The sequence below is a fragment of the Tamandua tetradactyla genome, chromosome 2 (assembly GCF_023851605.1).
Source record: "Tamandua tetradactyla isolate mTamTet1 chromosome 2, mTamTet1.pri, whole genome shotgun sequence".
In the NCBI taxonomy this organism is placed as follows: Eukaryota; Metazoa; Chordata; class Mammalia; order Pilosa; family Myrmecophagidae; genus Tamandua; species Tamandua tetradactyla.
Window position 1 is genome coordinate 48,990,267 of NC_135328.1, and position 18,199 is coordinate 49,008,465.

The 18,199-nt window shown below is 55.1% G+C and overlaps 1 protein-coding gene across 3 annotated transcripts in view; it reads left to right on the forward strand.

Moving 5' to 3' along the window:
• The first annotated feature begins 342 nt into the window (after positions 1-342).
• LMX1B (LIM homeobox transcription factor 1 beta) overlaps positions 343-18,199 on the forward strand; it is a 78,286-nt gene continuing 60,429 nt past the window's right edge. For all 3 annotated transcript variants that reach the window (XM_077133490.1, XM_077133498.1, XM_077133509.1), the window contains exons 1-2: positions 343-481; positions 1,305-1,491. In XM_077133490.1, the coding sequence (XP_076989605.1) occupies positions 343-481; positions 1,305-1,491 (326 nt within the window). The remainder of the gene's footprint in view (positions 482-1,304; positions 1,492-18,199) is intronic.

An 18,199-nucleotide genomic window follows, 5' to 3' on the forward strand; every position in this document is an offset into this window, starting at 1 on the left:
GCCACCCCCACCACCGCCTCCTCCTCTCCGCGGCTTGGTCTGCCGCCGCAGCCGGGCTTCGGGGCTGACAAGCAGGTGACAGAGGAGCCGGCGCGCGTGGCTGCGAGTGCCCGGGAGAAAGCGGCGCGGGCTGCAGCCGCCCCGGCCCTCCCGCAAGACGCCGGGGCCGGGGGCCAGCGCGCCGCTCCACGCTCGCGGGGGACAGCCGGCGGCCCCAGCCAAGCCCCAGCCCCGCGGGGGCCGCGCCTCCCGGCGGGCCGCGGCGGCGGCGGCGGCGAGCGGGCAGACGTGCGGACCGGCAAGCAGCCCGGCCGGCGGGTCCCGCAGCGCGCCCCGCCCTCCATGGATATAGCAACAGGTCCAGAGTCGTTGGAGAGGTGCTTCCCCCGCGGACAAACCGACTGCGCCAAGATGTTGGACGGCATCAAGATGGAGGAGCATGCCCTGCGCCCCGGGCCCGCCACTCTGGGGGTACTGCTGGGTGAGTGTGGGGCCAGACTGCCCGAGTGGCTGGGGTAGGGGACAGGGGCGTCTTCCCGCTGTGGACACACACATCTGGGCCAACAAATAATGGAGATGGATTTGCAGGACATGGGGGAGGGCAAAGACAGGACTCCTGGGTGATCACCAGAAGGCAATAGGCACACCTAGACAGGCATCCCGAGGGGACAGAGGTGTTCAGAGACACCATTCAGGAGAGGGAGAAGGGACAGCTCCAACCGCCACCCACCATCCTAGCGGGCTTAGATTCTAGAGCTGCCACTCCGGGCGAATGTGGGAGGCGGGTCGCAGGGGTGATGAAGGACCTAAGTCCTCACCTTGTCGAGCTTGGGGGAGGTGCCAGGTCACCCGGGGAGAGAGGCTTCTAAGAGAAAGATGCCCCCGGGCTACCCAAACCAGAGTTCTTGAAGAGACTGGGGACAGAAGACCAGGAACGCCACCAGGGGTTGGGTCAGCCAGCGGGTCCCTCAGCCTCACCTCGCCTGTGCTGTCCCAGCAGGCTACTCCGCGTCGTGGTCGTTTCGTTTATATTCGTATGCGGGCGCTGAAATCTCTGGAAAAGGGGAGAGAGCAGCACCGAGCCAAGGCTCGAGGCCCCGCGGCCTCTCCCCGCCGAAACGCGGACTGGGACGAACTTGCCCGGGCTGCCCGACTCTGATGCGGTGGCCGGGGGAGCGCGGGCGACGCTTCAAGGGCTCCTCGCCCTCGGGGCAGGGGGCGGCGAGCACCGCGCGGCGGGGACTCGTGGCCGGTACGTGACCCGCCGCGCTGACTGGCCCCGGCTTTCGCCCTGTGCGCTGCAGGCTCCGACTGCCCGCATCCCGCCGTCTGCGAGGGCTGCCAGCGGCCCATCTCCGACCGCTTCCTGATGCGAGTCAACGAGTCGTCCTGGCACGAGGAGTGTTTGCAGTGTGCGGCGTGTCAGCAAGCCCTCACCACCAGCTGCTACTTCCGGGATCGGAAACTCTACTGCAAACAAGACTACCAACAGTAAGCGCCTTTCCTCCTCCTTCCCCGTCGCCGCCCGGCACTCGAGCCCGGCTGCCCCCCTGCCGGGCCGGGCCCGCGCCCGCCTGCCGCCGGCTCTGCGCGCCGCTGGGCCCCGCCGTTCCCAAGCCTCCGCGGGCTGCGCGTCTCGCGGCTGGGACGTATCATCCCAGCCTGACCGGCACTGGTGGGGTGGCCGGGAGCCTCTTAGCGGCCCCTGGGTGCCATCCGTTGCTCCGGAAACTGGCCACTGAATTGGGGAGCAGGACAAGGCCCTCGATGACGGGGGACGATGTGGCCGCCTTGGGACAAGGCCTGGCTCCACCGAGAACTGAATTGAGGACCTAGAATTGATTTCCAAACGAAAGAAGTGCCTTTGAGGGAGCCGGGCCCTGGCTTTGTGCTTTCCTAATAAAGAGTCCGGTTCGTGTAGATTTGCAGTTCTTGAAGCAGGTTGGTAGAATATGGGAGGTGGTGAATTGGCCTTAGCAGCCAGGGACACCTCCTTTCTGCCAGGTTCCCTGCTGCACTTTTAACCCCTGGTGGAGAGAAAATATGTTCATCATCCCCAAACCGTTCCATGCGGGTATTTTGCACTTTTACTTCTTTTGGTTGGGGAAACGTAATCTAGTAAGAGGACCTCAAAAGATGGCACACAACAATCTGGGGCTCCCTGTGCAGTGGGAACCAATAGAGCTTCAGCAGGCCTCGTTTCTTGTGTGTTGGGAGTCAGGGCAGTGGCCCGTTTTGCCCTGGTATAGCCCAGACTTTAGGGTTGAGGCCAGGAACTATGGGTCCAGCCCTTCCTTCTGACTTTTGTTTCTATTTGAGTCTATGGATTATATGGTAAGGGGCTGGGGATGGATAAGGGAAGGTCACATCTTTTGCTTTTGACCTTTTGGGTTTTGTGGCTGGCAGTAATTGGGAGAGAGCAGTGAGGAATGAGAGCTTCCCTTCCAGTCTGGAAGTGTGGGGACCCTTAGAGAGACCTGGCGGAGACAAGTGGATGCCTGTGAGAACTTTCTTTCTAGTGAACCCCTGAATACCTTCTCAGTCGGGGCTGCAGGGTGGGCAGGCTACTCTGATGGTTTGGGGCTTAGAGAAGGCAGTGTATCCCAAGCCTCTGGTGATGAGTGCAGCCTCCCTGCTCTGCCTGGGGTTTGTCCCCAAACTCAGGGCCTGATGGGAAGTGGAGTAGCCAGTGTGCTACATCGCTATCTCCCCAACTTGGCTGAGGCCTGAGAAGAGAACAGGTTAGAGCTGTGAAAGGTTAAGCTAGCATAACCTGGCCTTGCCCCCATAGGCTAGGGGCCTAGCAGGACCCGGGAGGGAGAACAACTTTTTGTGCCTTTTTCTTCCTGCCAGCTGGAGGCTCTGCGGGCAGGTATTGGGGTCCAGTTCAAAGGGCCAGCTCTTTTGCTGTTCCAGAGCCCATCTGAGGCCTCCTGCCTCTGAATGGAGTACCCCGGATTTAGGCACACTACCATTAGTTGTATTTGTGCTGCACCCTGGACTGATGTGATTGTAGTTCCAGAAGAAGGTGAGGCCACCGGTCAGCTCAGCTGCAGCCTGTCATGGAGCAAGTCAAATAAAATGAGCAAGTACTTTGGTATAAACGGGGGTGGAAGCTTTGGACCAGCACAGGAAGCTGCCCCTTTTTGCAGAGCATTCCCACCTCGAGCCTCCCCGGCACCCCTTGCCCTCCTCAACTTTCTCCACCCCGAGCTCAGCCCTGATGGTGCCACTTCTCACCCAGCTCAGCCCCAAGCCTCCACGACTCAACACCTGAGAGCAAGGAGCGAATGAACCTCTGACTCATTCGTGCAGTTTGGGGGAAAAAAACATTTCCAATACATTGGAAAACCCTTTTCAACCTCTTGTATCCATTTCACTCCGTTTATGGAGATTCTCTTTGAAACGGGGAAAGGATGCCCCTTGGTTCTTCAAAGAACCATAAAACCAACAGAATTTGAGGTGAGCTGGACAAACCCCTCAATTTACAAAACAATTTAATTTGTGGCTATTTTATCGAAAATGTATTTGTTTTAAAAGAAAAAGAAAGTAAGTGACCGAAGAGCCTGCTTCTTCCAGTGCAGCTTGGGTGTGTTTGCGAGGGAATTTTGGAGCAGGATAAAATTCGCTCTGGAAATGGACTCTGGGTCTTGCCGGCGGCAAGCCTACAAGGGCCGGCTTTATTCACGCGGCTCGCGGTCCCCTCCTCCGCCCTCGTCCCGGCTTTCTTTCAATAATGCCAATTAGGTATCTGCACTAGGCAGCCCGGCTCGGGTGTGCTTGACGGGGGTAGGTATTGTTACCAAGACAAGCCTGAAGACAAATAGGGAGAGTGAGCGCAGCGAGGCAAGCAGGAGCTCACCGGGAAGCGATGTTCTTTGTACAATAAAAATACGTTTCACGATTTTATTTTTTTTTTTAATAATTGAGGATGCCTATTTACTGCATCTGTGCTTTTCGGACAGAATGCAGGCAAGAAGGTGCAGAAACGTGCCTTCTTGATTTTGTCAAGTCTCTACGTCAGCAGTATTGGGAAATTAACGACCCCCCCACCTCCCCTAAGAACTTTTGAAAAAATGTGTCCTCGCTGGCGGTAGAGCTGCGGGGCTCGGTCCTAAGAAAGAGGTTGCCATTTTTACTAAGCGTCTCTTCCTCCTCTTTCGATTTGTTCTCAGAGATCCCAAACACCCAGTAGTGCAGTTATTTTACGCACGACAAGGGTGATTAATTGATGTTCACGCACATTAAATAGGAACTGATAAAAATCTACCCTCACGTTCTAGACCAGCAAAGCAGAGCGCAGGCCGAGGCGGTGGAGCACTTTCACGCATAACTCGAAAGGTCTCCTTTTTCCTCCGTACGTAGGGGCGGGAGTGTCCCATAACGGGCGGGGGTGTCCTTTAAAAAAATGAACCAACAATGAAACCCCATCAGTTCGTTCTCCTCCTGTGCGGCGAGACTCCAGCCCCTCCGTAACCCGAGCGCGTTTTTGGACCGAAAACCTGGTTAGAAACCAGGAGAAAATGCGGCCTCCAAATGCAAATCGGGAAAGCTCTCTCCTTGCTCCACCCGAGAACACATGAAAGAAAATGACAACAACCCCCCACCCCACCTCCCACCCCCCCACCCCCCACCCCACCCCCACACACGCTTTTTTCTCCTTGGTGGCTTGGCCAAATAGAATTATGTAACTCTCTTTTCTTGCCGTCTGTCTCTCGTCTGGAAAAGGTTTCTATCCTGAGGAGGTGGCGAATTCCTGGAGGAGGCTCCGGAAGGGGGGAGGGTCGGTGGGAGAGTCCAAAAATCTGTCACAAAATGGAGTCTAATCGCTTGTAGTACAGCTCCCAGATCTGGCGACCCGAGACTCGGTGTGCGAGCGTGAGCCTGCGTGCGCGGAAAGATGCGGGACTCCTGCCTCCGCGGGCTCCCACCTCCGCGGCCCCGAGCGCGGGTGCAGTTCCCCGGGCCGAGGCTGGCCAGGACGGCCTCGCCTTCCCGCAGCACCCAGTTCGGGATCTCCGCTGAGCCCGCGAGTTGTCCCCTTGGGCTTCTGCCTAGGTAGGATGCGCCCACTTGAGCAAAGGGGTGCGGGATGAGGCTTTGAGTTTCACAAAAAGTCGCCTTAGTCCTCGGGTGATTTTTTTTTTTTTTTAATTTCAATTTTCCCCCAGTTGGCAGTGACGACAGCGGTCCACCCCGTTCTTCCCAGCACATTCCTTTCCTTGGAAGTGTTTACACGGGGAAAGACCTTCCTGGGAGGCTCACCTCTCCTCTGAGCACCGGCGGAATGCTGCGTGGCCTGGGGGAGAGCAAAGTCGGTCTCCAGCCTTTTCTAACTGCTGCTTCTCCCAGCCTGAGAGGCCTTGCACAGTGAGACTCCATGGTGTGGGTTACTGGCCGCACCCCTTCCCCCGTGGGTGCCACAGCTGGCATGGTGCCCCCTGTCTAACTAATCCAGGTCTGTGGAAATCCTTGCCCGAAGCCAGGGCCGGAGGGTCTGCCCTAGAAAGGGGTCTGCTGGGCAGGAGCCGGGGCTTCACCCCAGGCCTCAGGGCTTACTCTGCCTGCCAGATCTGGGGACACTTTGGCCCCTTGGAGGACACCTCTCCATTTAACCCCAGCACCTTGGCTGCAGGCAGGAGGTAAGTGAAGGCCTTCCTGACGCTGCAGTCGCCTGCTGCTGAAGGGAGGCATTATTCACAGCTGACTCCTGGCTCACCCTGCATTCCCCAGGCAGCGGGCTGGCGTGGTTTAATTTGTTTGCCGGATTTTTCTCGAGTGGGGAAAGCAGGCTGTACAGATCTCCTCTGGGGTATGTGATTTGTGACTCTCAGCTCCCTCCTTCTCCATCCATCGGGTAGAGGAAGGATCCAGGCTTAAGAATCACTCAGTCCTGGCACCTACCTGAGCCCCTTTGGTAAAATGGGAGCCTACCCACAGGGGGCTTGGGGAGGGGAGCAGTCTTATATTTGAGATAAGGTGCCCCAAAGGGCCCAGCGTTTTATTAATACTCTGGAAGTTATTGTTGTTGCTATTGTCACCATCTGCATGGCAGGGAATTCCTTATCTCCAAGGCCACACAGCCAAGCTATCCATGGGCTTCATGCCTGAGGTGAGGCCGGCATACTGGGCTAGCCATGAGCCTTTACAGGGGAGCTGGATGAGGAGTACCTGTGGGGGGACTGCTCTGTTAGCTGAATAGGACATTGGAAGGGTCCTGCCTCCCTCGGCCATGAAGAGAGCTTGACTCAGACCCGGCTTGTCTCCCAGCCCCACCACCCAGCAGCTGTGTAATCTTAGCCAAGTGGCTACAGGTCTCTGAACAGTGGGTTTTCTATCAGCAGAAAGTGGATAGTAAAGATCACTTTGAGGAGGGATTGTGATTACATAGGGCATCTGGCACCTGGTGGTTCCATTCTCCATAGAATCCATTATCCCTTCCTGCACCTCCAGAAATGTGGAGAAACTTCTGATTGTGTGGGTGAGAACTGTGTAGTATCAGGAAGGGCCGGCAGCAGCGGGGTGGGCCTGATGTGCTGAACTGTTTCTTCTTGGGGGCGAGTGGATGTGGAGACTGGTCCAGAACAGTGGTTTTTCCACTGGGGGACAGCTGGAATCTCCAGGGTCTGTGTATAGGTTTGAAAAGTATACTCAATAATATAATTTCATATTTAGAAACTTGTCCATGCTCATTGCTGTTGTGATTCAAATGACAGAAAATAAAGCACAACCAGTATCTCGAGGCTGATAGTAAGGTTCAGAAGAGGACCAGCGTGGGGGAGAGATCTGGGAATCTCTGTCTCAGAAGAAAGGAGAGGTTTAAAAAGTCAAGGAAAACCAGCCCAGGAGATCTGAAGGGTCCTCCAGCCCAGGCTCTCAGCCATGTGAGGTGTTGGCCCTTGATGGACTGGCAGTGCTACCCCCAGGGAGCTTCGCTGTCCTGTGGCTATGTTGGGTTTTAAGAAAAGAAAAAAGAAAAAAAGAAACAGCCCTACTTTGACATCAGTTGGGCTAAAAGATGGAAGATACTCTCAATGACATGAGTTATAACTTCCAATTTGTTGGTCACCAGAGTCAGGTCTCAGCTTTGGGCGGGGGAGGCGGGGAGGGAGGGAGGGAAGGATGGTCTTCTCTAAGGAGCCGCGTGTGAGTTGTCAGTTCCTGGGGGTCCTGGAGGCTCCAAGGCCCTCATCTCTCTGACCTAGCCAGAAGCTCCCCTAGCCCTCTTCAACCCCCAGATTCTGTGCTGATGGCAGCAGAGAGCAAAACCAAAATTATATATATTTATTGCCACTGCAGTCAGGAATGGGAGGTGGTGGTGGTGAGGGGGAGTGAGGCTGAAAACCATATTTGAAAAAGTTGATTCACAAAGGCAGAGGAAGCAAAGTGGCAGACGTTTGCCATTTCATCGACCGGCTGGTGTTCTCCATTCATGTCATAAATGTCTCCTGTCATTTGATGCCAATAGCAACATGATTTGGTTCCCCGGTGGCCTACAGGGTTTTTCTTTTTTTGGAGTAAATGTTTATTTGTTAATAATATACTTTAAACAGCCTAGCCTCGACCTCAAGTCTCCTGAAGCATCCATCTTCTCAGAAAAATCTTTCAAAGTTTGTGTAATTTGGGGGGGAAGGTGTAACTGATGGGGCAGTGAAGGGCCTGTGTTTACTTTCACTACCGCTGCAGCATGGAATGGTGGGTTATAAGGGGCCACTGTGCTCCTAATGGCAACTTTCTTGGGTTTCAGGCCTGGCTGACAGCACTTCCTCGCTGCCCTTTACCTTTGCTTCGCCTGGTCAGTACAAATAAATGTCTGCATGGGCCCTTCCTTTGTTATTGCCCCCGGGCAATATTGTATCCATTTTGTTCAGTTTCTTGACTGGCAGCTGTAAACTTGCCCTGCTGACCCTGGAACCCTGGAGGGACCTGGGGAACATAGGGTTCTGGGAGATGTGTGGATACGTTTAGGTGGCTTTGTCTCAAGTGGGAGTCCTGCTCAGGCAGCCTGGGATTGAGTGTGCTGGATGATGGCAGAGCACGCCCAGCTGGCCTGGTGCTTGGTGAACTAAGGGGAAGTATTCCTAAAGGGAAAACCCGGTTCCTGGAGTCTGCTTCCAGAAGAAACAAAGATGTTTGCCTCCTGGCCAGCGGGTGCTATGAGAAGCTTCCTCAGGAACTGTGGGGAGGTTGCCAGTTGAGGAGGGTTCTGAGGACTGCCCAAAGCAGGAGAGGCTCACCAGGGTTGTTGGGGCAAGATGACCACCAAGCTGCTGGATAGAAACAGGAAGATGAACTGAGGAAGCTGGACACAGTGCTGCCAGGGGGACCCTCCCCCGGCGGCTCCTTGCCCAGTGCTGCAACAGTGATGACGGGAGAGGAGGAGCAGCGCTGGGTGGGGACAAGCTGGGTGTGACCACTGTTCCCCCTTCTCCCGCCTCCTGCTTTCCACGGGGACTTGGTGACTATTGTCATGTGACTCTAGGATTGCCATAGTTACTCGGCTGCTGGGGTGTGGGCACCAGCCCTGGCCTGGAGCTGCACGAACCTGGAGACGACGAGAACCAAGGTGCCCTAGGGTCACCAAATCCACATGGAGGGGCCCTGGGTGGGGCTTGATGTCTCAAAGGAAAGAGCGAGATTATTGGTGATTTCAGATGGGGGAATAGAAAACGCCCCGGTTGCTCAGTGACACAGGCTTTGGGGAAGGACTGACCATCTTCCTGAGCTTCAGTTTCCTCCTCTATGAAATGGGCCAAATAATTCTGATTTCACTAAGGTGAAAAACCCAAAAGGGCCTGTCTGCATCGGGCATTCATTCGATGTATGTTTCCTTTCTTCCTGCGGGGAAGTAAGCCTGAGGCTGCTGGGTCTGGCAAGAATGCGTTGTCTGCCCCGCGTGGGAGGTCAAGGAAGTACATCCTCCTGGACGGGCTGTGCGCATTCTCCCGCACCTCACCCAGATCCAGGGCCTGTGTTTTGAAGTTTTCCGTTCGGGAGGGAACCGGGACAGCTCTGTCTGAGAATGTTCCTTGAAGGCAGGGGGCAGCCTGTGACGGGCCTCCATTAATACCGAGCCACCTATGTCCTATTTGTCCCATCCATAATCCGGTTCAGTTTCTTGACTGGTAGCCGCTGGACCTACCCTGCTGACCCTGGGGCCCTGGAGGGGTTAGGGAGTATGGGACAGTGTAAGTTGGGAGCTTGCGGGAAGAGCCCCTGGAGGGGCCACAGTGCATCTAGAAGAAAAAAGAATTGGCATTTGTTGTGTCCCTCTTACGTGCACTGACCTAATGGCCCTAGGTCCATTTACAGCTGGGGAAACTGAGGCGTGGGAGGTTAAGTAATGTCCCCAGGCCCAGAGTTTCTCCATAGCAGATTTCCCCCCAGGCGGGCGTAACTCCAAAAGACAGGATCCCTAAGCCCTCAAGTCCTGACCTTCCAGGAGACCCAGATGCCCCTCTAGAACAGTTCATTTTGGTTCTTCCTAAAGTACCCAGACTGGGGGGAAGGGAAACAGTGTCACTGCCCTGGGCTGGGTTCCCCTCCCAAAGCCTAAATGCCCCCTGCAAGGGCCAGTCCTTGCCAGAGGAGGAAAAGGGGTTGGCATAACTGCCTTCCCCGGACTAGAGAGCTTCTTTCGCCTGCCTGGGAGGACGGGTGGGGCGGGTTTTCAACGACTTCCATCGGCGCCCTCCTCCAGGCCCACATCTCTGCCGGTTCCTTCTTGGCGTGCCTTTCCCGAGTGGGGCAGCTTAGTGCACAGGCTCTTCGGCTCCCGGGGTCCTCGGCCCAGCCGCGGGCGCCAGCGGTGGTTGATGAATTTCGGTGTCACCAGGGGTTTAGCCCGGATTTGGGAACCGCGCGCTCTAATACGCGCACACGGTCCTGCCCTTTCTAAAGCGCAGCCCTTTCACCCAACGGCTGATTTATGAAGGAATCTGATCCTGGGACGGGCTCGGCTGGAGCCGGGAGCTCGCGGCCCCCGCGGCAGCCTTTGGGCTCTTTCGCATTTCTGGGGCCCCTGGCGTCTCGGGGGCTCCTGTTCCGGTTTGGGCTTGGGCGTCTTGCGGGGAGGGAATTCCCGCTGCCCGGGAGGAGCGGGTTCTCTCGGAGCCTCTTAAACCCGCTGGAAGGGAGCGGGGCTGGCGGGGAGGAGTTCGCATTTTCATTCGGGGCTGAGCAAAGCCTTCGCCCTCGCGCCGACTCTTCTCAGGCAAGCCCACAGCAGCAAGTCCGGGAGGTTTGTTTATCGAGGGAACAGAAAATTGAAAAACGAGTCAAAGACCTTTTTGCCGCCACAGAAGTGTACAAAGTCTCTTGGCTCCTGGACGCAGCGAGGCGACCCAAAAGCCGAGTTCCCCGCGCGGACGTTCGGGCCCAGCCCAGCCCCCAGCTCCCTCCCTCCAGCGCCCCGGCCCGAGGGTGACGGGAGGGCGCGTTTTTTGTGGGTTTTTTTTTTTTCTTTCCAGATTTGGTTTGCAGGGGGGAAATGTGGTTGTATCAATCCACAAATATTTACTCTTAACAGACTTGTATCTGTGGAGATTTCGAACAAAGACAGTTTAGGGGGATTACAAAAACCCTAAACCCCGTTTTTCTCCCGGACTTGGTGCTTTAAATGCCAATTACAGGCGAGCCATATCCAACAGCAACGAGGGGAGGCGGGCAGGGTCTGGGAGGGGGTGGGGGCAAGTCCAGCCATTAAATGTAACTTTTCATTATGAAAAGGATTTCACCGGTTTTATCTTCTAATAAGATTATGTCACGGACACAAGTACCTAGGATGGTGCTGAGTGACAAGGCTCTGTCGTTTAATCAGAGGCTGCGCCGCTCAAACCGCGGTGCCCTTTGTCCGACGGAGTGAACGACGGAAACTTGCCGTCCTAATCCCCTTATTCATGTCAAGCAGAGAAAAGAAGCCGAGCACCTTACAACCGTGTCCCCTCCACCCCTTCCGAGGGCGGCGGGAGGAGGAAGGCTCCGGCCCTGGAGTCTGCGATCGCGCTTTGGGGCCTTTCGAGCCCGCCGGCCGTTATCTCAGGGGTGGGGGAAGGGATTGCTGTGCGGGAGCCTCAGTTAGCAGCATCTGGAAAATGGGGCAACGCTCCTGCGACGAGAGGACATGGGGGGGATATTTTGTCCCCACTGACAGTGAACATGCTTCCGCTCTTTACTCATTCCCAAGAAAGGTGGTCCTGCGGGGGCGCACACCCAACACCCCCCATTAAAGTGGGATTGACGAGAAGCCAGAGGCCGAATGGAAATGCCAGGCTGGAGTCCTTCCGTGGGGCGGATTTCGTTGCATCCCTGAGACTGAGGTGGCGGCACTCCTGCGAGTCTCCGGAGTTGGCCCTTCCCGGCTACGCACTCGGCCCTTTGCTTCCGAGGGCGAATTCCTTTGTTCGACCCGGCAGAATCCCGCTTTGCTGCTGCGACCGCAGCGGCTTTATTCTCGTCGCTGCCACCCTCGTCCCACCGTTTGCAGGTCTTTCCTGCGGGGCCCAGGCCGCGCGGAGCCCTCCGGGAGCGCGGAGCGGCCCTCCCGTGGTCGCCCTGCACACGCCTCGGTGGCCGACTCAGGCACTAGAACTACAGCCAGCGCAGCGGGCAACGAAGGCGCGGGCTTTAGTCGCCGGCGTTTGCCTTCGGGCGCGGTGGGTAGCCGCGGGCGTCGGAGAAACCGCAGCGGGGTTCCGGGTCGCTGCATCAGCTGAAAAAAAAAAAAGAACAAAAGCAAAACCAGCACCCAACAAACGAAACCAGCACGTCCTCCAGGCTCCAAATCTGGGCCCTGCCGAGGACCAGGCCGCTGGCTCCCCAAACCGGCTCCGGGGGTTTCAGCGTGAAGGCCCCAGAATCAACGGAGCGGGAAGGGGGACTTGGGAGGAATTTGTTTCAAATATACCCGGCTCCTTGGCCTCCTTTTAAAGCTCTTAGGCTGTACTCTGGGTGGCCTCCCATGGGCCCCTGTGTGCGCTGGGAGCGTTCTGGGGATGCCTGGCTGCACGCCGGCTCTGCACGGAAGGAGCCCAGGCTCCGGGTGCGGGAAAGACGGGGCTGAGAGCCGGGTGTCACCTCGTAAAAGCGACAGGCAAGGACTGTTTTATGGGGAGGGAGAAGGGACAGGAAGTGATGCTTCCATCTCCAGCCGTGCTGGGACAAGGGCCCGTACTGTGGGAGCCCAAACTGGGAAGGATCTATCTGGGAGACAGGATAAGGTGAGAGACAGTCCAGTCCAGTGTCTTAAGCATGGGACCAGGAGAGGCCAGAGCTGGGAATGGGGACTGACAAATCCGGGAACCAGGAGCTCATGTCCTGCTCGTCCTCTCCTGGAGCCCCCTCTGCAATCCGGGACTCAGCCAACAGCCTCAGCCCTTCCTCCCAGGCCCTGGGCGGGGGAGAGACTTTCTCCCTCGAAACACTTGATACCAACTTTGTTTTTTTGGCAAGAAAAATAAGTCTTGTTTGGAGAAGGGGACTGGGGGAAAAGGGGTGGGGGGAGTCGAGTGAGGGAAGGAGCGAGCTGGGGCAGAGCAAACTTTCCGGATTAGGTTTCAGCGCCTCCACCCCACCCCCAGCCCTGCGGTGGTGATTTGTGTGCGGGGGTCTGTGACCCTTTGAGGCATCAAACGGCCCGCGGGAACCGCGGAGTTCAGAGAGACAGTGGGCAGAGGGACGGCCTAAGACAACGCAGATGGTTCCTATCAGCCCTAACGGGCCCGTGCCCTGGGCTCACAGTGTCCGCACACCCCGGGCACCTCCGCCAGGGAAGACACCTTGAGTCTTGGGGGAGGCCACTGCCTGAGCATTAATAGGGGGCCAGAGCGGCACCAGTGAATGCCCAGTTGGCCTTAGCCCAAAAGAAGCATTGTGGCCCGTGTCACCAAGCAGTCCTGACCTGGTCCAGTGCAGAGGGAGCCTGTGTTCCTCCACTGCCCTAAAGTGGCTTCACTGACTGGTCAGGAGAGATTCTTCCGCTTCTTCCAAGTGGCTAGAGTTTGTCCCCCCTTCTTCCTGCAGGTAGCAGGGGCTCATTGAAGTCACAGTGCCCCTCCTCCTCCAGGGGCCCTTAGTTTCCTTTTTCTCTCAAGGAGGTGCCCTGCCCTCAACCTGCCTACCATCAGGGATTGGGAAGCACCCACCTCCCTCTGACATTCATTGATTGATTCACTCATTCTACCACAAAGGTAGAAGCTTCCCACTTCTGCCCTTCTGCTGGCCCTGGGCTAACTCTGAGGGACTCTTCTTTCTTTTCCCTCCAGCCCAAGGGAAAGCTGAGGAGACCCACTCACACAGAGCTTTCCTTTGAGGGATCCTGGTTAGGGTGGGAAAGGCTTTTTGCCCCACCAGTGTTTCCTGGGTGGCTAGCTTTTTTTTTTGCCTCCGAGCCTGCTGCCCTTCTCCCCAGAGGTAGAGTGGTGCCATCAACGGCAGCAAACCCAGTCTCCCTGCCTTGAGCTCCAGGGGCTGGCTCTCTCCATGTCCTCCAAAGGCCTTCCTCAAGACCACAAGGGTGCAAAGGCCCTATCCACTGTAGGGCCTTTGGACCACTTAGAATGTCCCAGATGAAGGGCCCTTGGATTCTTCTAGTAGACAGACCCATGGAGAGCCAGGACTGCTAAGCTTGCTTAGTTTTAGCAGAACAAATTCAGGACCCCCAGTCTGCCTGCTGCCAGGCTAAGGGTCTTCATTGGCAACCGTACAATTCCTTCTAGAACTCTCTCTCAGACTCTAGTCTTAGCACTTGGCTTACTCTGTCCTTCCTGCACTGAGGTCACTGAAGGAGGGGATTTCCTTTCATCCTGTTTCCTGAAAGGAGGTGGCAGGTATGCCTTCATGATGAAATCATTTTGAAAAATTTCTGGATAACTTGGGACCATGTGGATTTGGGAATTTCATTTCTAAATTGGGACATGGAAGGTCAAGAACCAGGTGAGCACAATGCCACTTGCCATCGTCCCTCCATCCTTCTGGTCTCTGATTCTCAGATACCCTGAGCTGGCCCTCCCTCTCTGCCTCAGGTCACTGGGAGGCCAGTGGCTTTGTCAGGGCCACAAAGGGCCAGTGGGCTGATGGGACTTCTTGAGGCTCCATCTCCCAGGGTCCCTGCCTCGGGGGAGCAACTGGCTAGGTCATGTGTGCACAGAAGACACATCTGTCCTCCACATGCTGGAGGCCGAGCAGAGGACATGTGGTTTGGGATGTGTTATCTTAATCATATTTATTAGCCAATCCTGGGGGGGGAAAAGGAGTTTGATATTATTATGATTTGGAAAAGATCCCCAAATCGACACGGTGACAGATTGGGTGAGGCCTCCAGCAGCAGCCAGGTTTCAGCTGAGATGGGGACGTAGCTTTGGACGTTCCTTGGGTTGTTCCTGGGCGATGGAAGCTCTATTCTGTGAAACAACACTTAACTGCTTTCATTTTCCCAAACAGAGATCTGAAGCAAAATTAATTACCCAGCCTTGACTGATAGTTGTTCTGTTGGAGTATGGTTCTAATCCTTATTAACATTCTCTAAAGTCAGCCATGAAATATGACTTTTACACCACACTCTTTGGCATATGTTTTTCTTTTCCAGGATATTTTTCCAGGCTATCTCCAAGCCTTGCTGCTGTTCATTATTTTTGCCATAGGTCTAAAGTCACTAGTCCCACACAGAGCACAGCAAAGGGTTGGGGGCGAGGGGGGCGGCGGCCCAAATGACACATCTCTGCTCACGACGCAAATTGCTTCTGATTATTGAGCTTTGAATGTTTTCCCCCATCATGTTTTTATTAAAAACTCCAGCATATTTACGCTTGATGGTGTCTTCAATTAGGTTTAAAAAAAAAAAAAAAAAAAAGCAGGGGGGTTCCCCTTTCTATAGCAGTATGTAAAGAAAATAGTTGTTATGACCGCAAAATTACCGTCCAAACCTGGTTCTAGTAAAGCCGGCCCTGCTTTGACAAGCCAGCAGGCTGAGTGCTTTTTTTCTAAGCATTCCAGCTGCTGGGGAAACAGACCGGAGAGGAAGCCCACAGAAGCCTCTGTTCTGCAGGGGACTCAGGGCCCCTCTCAGGAGCTAACACTTCCCAAGTTTGTGAGCTGCAGAAGGAGGCCCGACTCCACAGGCTTTCCGACAGGCAGGGCGGACCCAGAGCGGGGACAGAAGCAGAGGCCACAATAATAATCACAGCTGACACTTGCTCAGCACTCACAGGGCATTAGGCACCATTCTCAGCACTTTATGCTCTTTAACGATGTTACAATATAAATGCTGTTATTGTGTTCATTTTCAGGCACAGAGAAGTTGAGAATTTGCCCAAGGTCATGCAGGTACTAAGTAGAGCCAGAATTGGAGCCCAGGCAGTCTGTTGCAAGAACATTTTCAGCAATCCTTTGAGAAGGCAGCTCCTAGCCCCTTGCTGGGTTTGGTGTTTCCAGGGATGACCTGGCACAGAGCTCAGTGCTATTAGTTGAATGAATGACTCTCAGTGGAATGAATGGCTCTGAGTGGCCCCTGTTCATTGGTTGCTGCCTTTGGTAAGGGTTTGATGGACAGAATTGACTCTTCTCTAGGCACAGGGTTGGGTTCTTCATATCCCAGATCATGTTGAGAGTTAGCTGAAAGCACTATTGTGTACTGGGTTTCCAGGTGATGGAGCTGGGGCTCAGAGAGGTGAAGCCACACACACAGGGTCACACAGCCAGTGAGAGTTTGCACCAGGACAGAGCCAGCATCTGTGGAAACCAAGACTGTCTTCTTGACCACTTCTCAACCTCGTGGAGCCTGGACAGGACTGGACCCAGCCTTCTTGGTGGGTCTCTCTAGGGCTGGACACATCCTGGCAGTAGGCAGGGCAGGACATATTTTGGCATTGGTGGGGCAGGCGGGGGTGGGGGAGAAGAGGTGTATCTGTGACCTGCCTCATGCAAAACGGGCATGGCATTATCCCATCCTATCTGCATTTTACAGATGAGGAAGCCAAAGCCAGAGAACTTGAGCAACTTGCCCAAGGTCACACAGCTAGTGAGCAGCTCATGGGAATCAGACTCAGGTGTTCCAGCTTTGGAATGCTTCTTCTCAGAGGATCTGAATCATCATCTTCATCAGCAGCATTTTCAAGCATGACAGTCCCAGAGTGCCTTCTGAGTGCTTTGCAAGTACATGATGAGAGTCTGGAGGCTCAGAAAAGGAAAGTGATTTCTCCAGAGTTTGGCACAGAGAGGTTTGGCTGGCCATAGTCTTCCCCTGCTGCACAGGGCAGCAGAGACCTGTTGGGCAAGGGACAAGGGAGCATGTCCACCTGTGGATGGGAGCTCAGCCAGCCCTCCCAGGGCTGCCTTTACCCCTGCTGTGCCTTCCTGGCCCCGTGCAGCTCAGGGCAGGCGCTGTCTGTCCTTTGAAGGGAATGGCTGTCTGTGTGTGTCACTTTGAACTGCGAAGGGGCCTGTGGCGAGGGCTTGGCCCCCTCCCACATGCCCCCGCCTGCCCACCCCTCGAGGTCTGGTTCCAGTCGGCAGGCCTGGAGCCGGAGGGGCGGCAGGACGGCGGCCCCCCTGTGGGATGTCAGCCTGATAAGTGAGAGGCAGACCCCTGGAGGAGGACGGAGCTGGCTGCCCACTGGTCCGGCTGTCCCACGTGGCAAGAGTTGAAGCCAGTAGCTGAGGTACCATTCTCCCAGAGACATGCCCATGTGACTGTAGAGAAACATCTTCCCAAATGTCAAAGGTTTAAATTAAAATAATAGCAATGATAGTAATAGTAATTTGTAAAAGGAGGCATCTTGCCCCGGGACACGGGGAGTGTTGTAGAGCCAGCCACGTGCTCTCCTTGGTGAGCATTAATGCCAGAGGTTGGGCAGGGTGTTGGGTAAGAGACTGGTTTGGATTTTATCTGGGCAGCTGATTAGCAGGAACCCAGCTGGAGGGCCTACTTTGCTCCTGGGCTAAGTGGGTAAGCGCAGAAGAAAGCAAAAATCGTGGCTGTCTTAAGCTCTGTGCCTGGAAATGTTGGCTTCTTCTGGGATCTTGTACTTCTAGAACCAATGCTTCATGAAGCAGAGAACTTGACCAGCTTCTTGGGTGAGTAGGCAGAGCTTGAAAAATTCTTGTGCCCTGGAACTTCAGGGTTCTGAGTTTAAATATAGGCTCTGCCACTTACTGGGCCCATGACCTCGGGTTAGATGTCTTCCTCCTCTGTGCCTCAGTCCCCTCAAAGCCTGTCTAGAACCTAACACCTGCCTCGAGGGAGTAACATTTAAATGAGGTTTAAAGGAGGGAGTAGATGCAAAGTTCTCATATTAGGTACGTGGTTTTTACTGATTTTGTTACACATGGTCCCACAGTACTTTGTATTGGTCCTAAACAGGCATCTGGCTTTAGTTATCTGTGTCAAGTGGTCTCCTTGCCAGAGGTCTCTATGCCAACAGAGCCTGGCACATAGTAGATGCTCAGTTAGCATTGAAAGGAAGTACAGGGGATCCGCTGTGGGCAACAGTGGCTGGGTTGGAATCCACACTGCTCTGGCCCCTTTCTAGCTGTGTGACCCTAAGCCTGGTTTCCTTGTTGGTAAAATGGAGGTCTTCAAAGAACCTACTGTTAGGATTGTGGGAATTAAATGAGATTATGCTCACAAGGTGACAGACCTCTAAGTGTGAGCTTTTCTTATGGGGAAGAGCCGTGGGAAAGGGTCTGGTTGATACTGCAAGAAGATGACAAGAGGCTCAGTGTTGGGTTACCCTGGACAGGCTACCTGTGAGATGGGAAACTAGAGCTAGGTAGGATTTGGGGAGCTTATTCCAGGTACCAGGGATATTAGGGCCCAAGAATATCATTGGGCCAAGAAAAGTGGGCTGAGATAGTGAGCCTGGCCAGAGGGGCTGCCTTGGGGCTGCTGGGATAGGAGGCTGCAGAAGGGGGCAGGGGTCAGGAGCTCTGCTATGAGGTTTGGATTTTATCTTATGGGCAGGAGGGAGCCATTGAAGGTTATTGGACAGGGGAGTGACAGGACTGGAGAGGCACTTTATGGAGATGACGCGGGCAGTGTGTGCACAGGATTGGAGGCTGGAGACTGACAGGAGGAGGCCTGCTGCCACCTTGGTGGTGAGGACAGTTGTGGAGGTGGGACTGGAGAGGCTGCAGATGCAAGCTAACTTTAGGGGGCAATTCTGTTGGTAAGGGGAGGACAGGACAAAGGCAGAGTCACAGAGGT